At 42.2% G+C, this 7,850-nt stretch overlaps 1 protein-coding gene across 1 annotated transcript; it reads left to right on the top strand.

Annotated features, from left to right (window-relative positions):
• Positions 1-5,687: 5,687 nt before the first annotated feature.
• LOC127532947 (TOG array regulator of axonemal microtubules protein 1-like) lies at positions 5,688-7,364 on the top strand. The gene is made up of 5 exons (XM_051944843.1): positions 5,688-6,050; positions 6,313-6,418; positions 6,555-6,796; positions 6,909-7,067; positions 7,187-7,364. The coding sequence occupies exons 1-5, from the start codon at positions 5,731-5,733 to the stop codon at positions 7,329-7,331; spliced, it is 972 nt and encodes a 323-aa protein (XP_051800803.1). The 5' UTR covers positions 5,688-5,730; the 3' UTR covers positions 7,332-7,364.
• Positions 7,365-7,850: the final 486 nt, after the last annotated feature.

The raw sequence follows: 7,850 nt of genomic DNA, 5'->3' as shown, positions 1-7,850 counted from the left end.
ATCTTCTCTAACTAGTAAATTTAGCGAGAGAGAGCGGACAGGCCAGCCTTAGCTGCCACGCCCGGTCTTGACCTGCATCTGGTTGAATTCCTCCGTGGACCAGCAGACTCGGTACGAAGTCTTCTTTGTGGGCAGAGAGTGTTCTTCATAGGCAGGGAGTGGAGAGGTCCGATAGCCAATCGTTGGTCTGCAGTTATCTTTAGTAGCAGCTCCGGCGAGCAGCATCTCTCCCCTCCGGGGAGGAACTCCGGATCAGTGTCTGTCGTCTCTGGGTTATAACCCTAGGCTCGACTTCAGCTTAGCACATACACAATTTTCACACACAATTCTAACTTGTAGGTACGCCCAGGTAATTAATTCATAGGTTTAGACACAACCTTCTTCCTATCACGCATACATCATTCTTTCCATCTTTCTGTTAACACATCCACTTGTTACACACACTTCAGTTGTCATGACAATGTAGGCCTGAGCCCATCCTGTCATCCTGTGGAAACTCCAAGTTCCTCATTTCTGAGGAGACTTCTGCTTTTCCCATCCTGTCTGCACACAGCTCGGAACAGCACAGATTACTTCCATTCAAAACTCACTTAGTTACACTGAATCACTTCTTTAAATCATTTTTCTTAGCATGATCAAAATAACTTATTTTAAATAATTCTCTTCTATAGCAATCATCATTTCCAGAATATATATCAGCCTATTAAAATCATTCTTGCATCAAGCATAAGCATAATCATGTGTTAACTTATATAGTTTCTCATTTAAACTTTTCATTGGTTTGCTTAAAGCTTCTATTTAGGTGGTGGTTGCTCCTGGGATCTCAAATAACTAGGCCCCACTTGACAGATATAACAATATCTATAATAATGGATGAAGCGCTGTGACACCGTTTGTATGTTTCCTGATGAGCAGTTTAACCTTAACCTTCTTGGCAGTACTTGACATCGCCAAACTCCCAGCTAATCCAAAAATGAACAAAGTCGCAAAACTAAGATTTGCCATGAAAACATCTCTAGGACACATCTACTGTCACTCCAGTCAGCCTCACCTTAAACATGCATAACTTCAAGCTCTAATATAATTTATATGAGAGCATTATATTAAGAATTCAGTAGAATACAAGCCTACAACAATAGTGTATGTGACTTTGGTACAAGTGTTCACTCATGAACTGACAAACTTAGTGTGGCCACAGATCAAATGCACGATAACTACACATATAGTAGAACATTTTTGTTGTTACACAAACTAATCCTCCACATCCAATCACACCACGTCCTCCTGCTGTGACACACGATGACAATAAAGAGAGAAAGCTTCAGACAGAAGCTGTGATGATGTTAGGAGATAAATCTATCAGCAGTGATTTAAAAATCTGTCTACACCAGTAAAAAAAAAGTCTTCTGAGTCTGTCACACTACAAAGAAGCCTGTTATTAACCACTCAGCCAAATCTGAAAAAAAAGCCAAGTATATAAAGTTAGGTTTCAAAATCTTTAAAAAAAAAAAAAGAAGTAAATTAGTGTTCTCTGCTCGAAACTAAAGCTCTCCATGACATTTTCACACCATGCTTAAATGAACTGTACTAACCAGTGGACATGAGTTACACAAACCAAACACGTTAGATGGGAAATCACAAATGTGAACCACAGACGCAGAGCCATTTTTGACACTTGTGACAGCTACCTTATAATAATAATAATAATAATAATAATAAACTTTATTTGTATAAGCACCTTTAAAAACTGAGGTTTACAAATAGTGCTTTGACACAGACAGGAACATGAAGGCATCACAGCACAAGAGAGACAGCAAAGAACAAGATCCTTTAAAAGACAGAACATTTAAGACATACACAAAACACAAAATGAAATTGAGAGAGTCCATGTCATTGGAACCCAGACAATACAAGAACCCTGCTACATAAAAGAGACCATGAGGACCAGAGTAAAAGCTAAAAACAACAAACCTGAACAAATACATACTAAAAATAATAGAACAGAGATTATTGACACTTGTGACAGCTACCTTCTAAAACAAACTGAGCACACATGACACTCACCCACACCGTTCACTAAACCCCTGCACACCATGGTTTTGCACATCCTTTAACCCTCTGAGGCCCACAGTTGGAAAACTGCAACATTTTTTAAGGCTGTCTAGCTGTACCTCTTTCTTCCTGAATGTAGACAAACACTACATATCCCAGCACCCCACACTCTGAACTGCAAAACCACAACATTAATACATTAAGATGTACCACATTCCAAGTTCAAACTACATGTCTTCCACTGACCCCCCAGCTCTCTCTTTTCTCTTTCTTTCTTTTCTTATTGGCTGTCTTACATGGATAACCCTTAGTGGTCTACAAGACTGAGGTGGAATGAGTCTGTGAAAACTAGCAGTTTTCCTGTAATATGAATCATAATTTTGCCATAATACAGTCCTAGATATGTGGATTTTAGAGGTCTTTTATTTTGAAATGGCACATCAGCTTGACCCCTAATTGAGTGGGGGTCTTCCTGGAGTGATTTGGTGGAATGAGTCTGTGGAAACTAGCAGTTTTCCTGTAATATGAATCATAATTTTTCAATAATATACTATAGATATGAAGATTTTAGAGATCTTTTATTTTTGAAATGCCACATCAGAATGCCCCCAAATTGAGTGGGGGTCTTCCTGGACTGGTCTACTTCAAGAGTGAGGTGGAATGAGTCTGTGGAAACTGCAGATTTCCCGCAGTTCCATATTACCGTAATGTGAAGTATGCACAGGCTCCCCTAAATACGAGCGCTTGCTCACTTCACGCCTTTCTCGGCGGTGCTGGATTGCTTCACACCAGTACCGCCTGGATGATGTATTTTTGTGATGAAGGCAAATTTGATTATGGTAAATAATGACATTATTACTTTTATTTGGTATTTTTACATGTTAGAACCAAAATGATGTGACATTTTAATTTTGACACTAGTGGAAGACAGACAGGACTTCAGCTTCTCTGAAGGATTTGGAGAGAGCTGTAGGAGAAAGAAGGGCCAGTTCATACGTCAGGTGGCAGATGAAGATCCACAGAAGGACTTTTCAGCCCATCAGGTCATACATGAACAAATGGAGACAGATCTTACATTATATGAGATGTAACATTTTAAATTGTACTTCAACATAATTTACCCCCAACATGTTTTCTGCAAAAGCTCAACTAACTCCAAGTTGAGACAAGAAAACATTTTTTTTTTCCCCTTTGGAAAGCCATATTCCTCATATAAAATGAGTACACCAGTGTTTCAGCATTTGACATGAACCCAAACCCATCCACTGTGTGCTTTCTGTACAGTAAATATGACAGTTAAAAGTTTAAAAAATAACTGCTGCTTTGTTTACATTTAAACGAAGTAGTGCTCAGACTGCTGTCAGAATGTGATTACCTTGATTTCATTGCATTGAAAATCCGCCACCATTCATCCAATCTGATTCAAACTCCCCACTGCACTTCCTCAGGACCCCTGCAATACCCCTACCAAGTTTGAGCATGATCTGAAGTACCGTTGTCAAGATATGCAATGGTTTCTATGCAGAATGAACACCCCTAAAAATAGTTCAGAATGAGACATTCTAGAATTCATGCTGCATATAAGTGTCAGTGTGCAGACAGTTGGGGACAGTGTCTTACGGATTTCAGGAGGACAACAGGACTACTTGAAATTAGCAGGACATCGAGATAAAACCCATCAACCTTTCATCAAAATCCAAAGAAGCCAACATTTTTGAGGTAAGTGACTTCACTGCTCTGCTTGATGAAGCAAACACCAGAGGAAACATTCAGAAGGAAGTTTTAAAGTCTATTTTTCTACAACTCTGTCCAATTTGTAATGAAATCCGTGAGTCAGAACAGGTTGTAACACTCAGTGCTGTTGTTTTATGATAATTGGTTCAATATTTAGCAAATATGATAGAAAAGTGAGATCACAACAGTGTGGTAGATGACCAATGGTTTAACAAGACATCCATAGATTGTGGCTCTCTTTTGTGTCTGTTTCACCTTCAGTCTTCTGTGAGAAGATAAAAATGAACATTCAAAGTTCATCCACATCATCTTCCTCCGAGGGAGTACCACAAGGCAGCGTTTCAGAGACCCAACAGACTACACGTTGGTGAAAGAACTGGTAGGTGGAAGCTATGGAACAGTGCTGGAATGTGTTGAAAACAACACTGAAGAGCACGTGGCTACAAAGGAGCCCGAATGGTGCCGAATGGGAAATGTATTATAATTTATGTGACATTATAGATAAAATCCTGTAGAATAACAATGGCACATCTTACATTTATACAAAGCAAAATAAATAGCTTTCTATCAGTTTTTGTTTCAGGTTCTGCATCTAACATATAGTTATAGATTGAACCATGAAAGCATGCAGCTCGCCACTATGACGGAGAGCATGAAACAGTAAAATGAGCATTGAATGAACCCAACAGCAATAGAAATGTGAAGTTCATATTGAATTAATTCAGGGATTCTTACATCCTCTGATAAGCATTTCAACTGTGTTGTGTTGGAACGAGTGTGACAGTGTAACATTTGCCCTTAAAGCTGAGAATTCAGCTTGTTGAACAAGCTCAAGTCAAACCAGTAGCAAAATCCTGTCATAATATTTAACCTCAATTAAGTTCACACTTGAAATTATCTTTTTTTTTAAATCACAGAGTACAGCGTGTCCTGGAGTCAATAGCCAGTCCAGAATTGTGGACTTGGATGAGGCTAAGAAGGAGGCTTTCCTCCTTCAAACACAGAGGCTGCGTGCTGCAGAGTTAGCACGAACCAACTCTGTGCTGCGGAGGCTGGGACTCTGCAGCCAACAGGACCCCCTCCCTTCACCTCCACCCCCAGATGCTCTCAGATGCAGGCCTGCATCACCGCTCCAACGAAGGAGGATGAGACCCGCTTCATCAGTCAGTCTTCCTAATTTGATGAAGGAGGACACAGAGGAGATGAAGAGATGTCAGAGGAGTCCAGACACCCTGTACGGGGAGGGGTACCAGCTGAATCCAGGCAGAGACCACATCTCCAGCCCATCAGCTTCTGTGAGCTCTGAGGACTCCCTCAGCATGGTGGATGCTCACACTCCCCGTGAGCTGAAGAACATCCCGCTCATCTACACCCCATCCCCTCCCCCACCACCATCAGCTCCTCTACCCAAAACAAGAGCAAACCGTCTCTCTGTGATGACGACGAAGCTCAGGGGACCAGGTCAGTTCATCATTAGACAAACTGAAAGTCACAACGACACAGCTGAAGACATTTAAGGCTACAACTGAGTCTCAAACGACCTAAATGTGTTTTCTAACCAGATTTAAGTCCATATTGTTGATGGATTATTTTAGGACAAGTAGAAATACCAGTTGAAAAACCTTATTACACCTTGATTAATACCTTCAAATTCTTGCTTTAACTACAATTACTGATGTATATGTACTTACAGTACAGAAACTAAAAGCCTTCACTGTGCAAGACAGACACTTTTACAGTTTTGATACCAGTGATTACATATTGCTTGTCACTAAAATGTCAGTTGACTTAGTGACAAACATACATTTCTTTTTCTTTTAGTTTGTACCGTTTTATTCTTTGTCCATTCTCACATGTAAACAAACAAAATGCGTAATTGGCTTAATTTAAACAGATAAAGAAGTAGCTGGTGGACGCAGACTCCTGACGACGGCTCAACATCATATGGAGGCGGTCGCAGAAAAAGTCAAGAAACTACAGGGTAACTCTGCTGCCCTGTTGCCACGACCACCAGCACCAGCTACAAGGAAACCTGTAGTAGCACCTCTCACTCCAGCTCCTCCTCCAAAACCCTCCCTACCAAAGAAGAGAGCAACTCATGGGAGGTCTGTGCGGCCTGCAAAGACAGTCAGCAGGGACCAGAGGACAGATGTTACCTGCAGCTTCCAGACAGCAGAAAGTCAGAATCAGGACGATCTGCAGCCGCTCTCTAACCCTGCAGAGAGTCTGTCTCTGTGCTTCAAACAGCTCAGCTCAGATGACTGGTAAGATTCTAACTGCAGACAGCAGACACATTTCTGCCTGCAGTGACAGCAACTTTTACTTTAACCGTGTTAAGGTGTGTCGGCTACAACAAAACGGTTTATTGTCAAAGAGCTCTGATCTGAGTTTGGTTCTTTAATTGGTCCAGTGACTTGACAAACTGCCAGCAGCTACTTTACACAGCTCAGTAATGGACACTGAACGTGCTGGAGCTTCAAAGTGTCGGACACATGAGTAACTGTTTTTTTTTTTTTTCCAACACAGGATGACGAAGGTTAAAGGGCTGCGATGCATCCCAGCTCTGGCGCAACACCACCCAGACACACTAATGCCGAAACTGCATGAAGTCTGTCTGGTTGTGATAGAAGAGGTACTGAAAACATTTTCCACTCTGTCTCTTTTCCTGCTGCTCGTCTTTGTCCACATGTGTCTGTAAGAGTCCACGGCACATCAGTCCATTGTGTTACAAGTATGATTACTGACTGCTGTTCATTCTTGGTCTCTAGGTTAAAAACCTACGCCCCTCAGTGGCTTGTGCAGCCATGGACACCATCCGCTGTCTTTATGTCCACCTACAGAAGGGCATGGACACTGAGGCAAATTGGACAGGTCAGGCTCTGCTGCTGAAAATCTCACAGGCGTGTGGAAATGCCTTTCTCCAGCAGCAGGCCAGTGAGGCCTTGGAGGCTCTGGTGCAGAATTGCAGCCCTGGTCGAGTGCTGCCTGTTCTGCTGAATACAGGGCAGAGGTAAGAGCACAGTGGAGGATGATGGTTTATGAACAAGTGTAGTAGCACCAGCAATCAAAAGAAGTCAAATCGTCATCACATAGTGAATTTGGTTGTGTTTGTCCTTCGTCAGCCACCTGAGCCCTGCAGTAAGAGCCAGCACTGCTCGTCTGCTCCACCTGCTGGCTGACAGACTGGGAGCGACTAAAGTCCTGACAGCAAGGCAGAGCTTCACCCAGCGCTTCCTCACTGCTGTCAGTAAGATGTCTCTGGATGCTGCTGCTGAAGTCAGGTCAGTTATCACTGTAGCTCACTGAGGTCAGACTTGCTGCTTTCTGGTTTGTGTCTCCTCTTTGTTCAGTCTTGTGTTTACTCACTAAAGTGTTAAATAAGAAACATGCATCTGTACAGGCCTCATGGACGTGCCATCCTTCAGAAACTGGCCCTCCACAGGGACTTCATGAAGCTGTGGCAGAAAAATGTGGCGGAAAAAGATCGCCACTCACTGGAGAAGGTCCTGAGGAATGTGGTGAAGAATATCAAAATCCATATATGAATCCAGGGTGTTGTTCACCACACAGGACAACAAGAAAAGCCTCATTCTTGCTGTCAGTCATCATGACCTCAGTATCCTTCGCTGGGTTTATTGTTCTCTTGTGTTTTGATCTCATGAGTTTGTTTTCTATCTACTATCATATTCTCTCTATCTATTATCCCCCTTTCCCCTCACCCCAACCGGTCGAGGCAGATGGCCGCCTTGTCTGAGCCTGGTTCTGCCGGAGGGTTCTTCCTGAAAAAGGGAGTTTTACCTCCCCACTGTCGCCAAGTGCTTGCTCAGACAGGGAATCCAAAGGAAACTGGATTTGTTGGATTTCTCTCTATAATTTTGTCTTTACTTTTCTAAGTGAAGTCTCTTGAGATCACACATTTGAACTGGTGAATAAAATTGATTGAAAATGAACTGAAAGGTTCACCCCAAAAGTGTCTGGATTCTGGTCACATGGTTGATGCTCACATCTGCCCTGAGTCAGTCGTGGCTTCTCAGTTGCTGTGCAGAGCAGAGAATCTTTGGGTT

This window comes from Acanthochromis polyacanthus, unplaced genomic scaffold, assembly GCF_021347895.1.
Source record: "Acanthochromis polyacanthus isolate Apoly-LR-REF ecotype Palm Island unplaced genomic scaffold, KAUST_Apoly_ChrSc contig9, whole genome shotgun sequence".
Taxonomy (NCBI): Eukaryota; Metazoa; Chordata; class Actinopteri; family Pomacentridae; genus Acanthochromis; species Acanthochromis polyacanthus.
The sequence above is the reverse complement of the archived record's forward strand: the minus strand, read 5'-3'. Positions and strand labels throughout refer to the sequence as shown.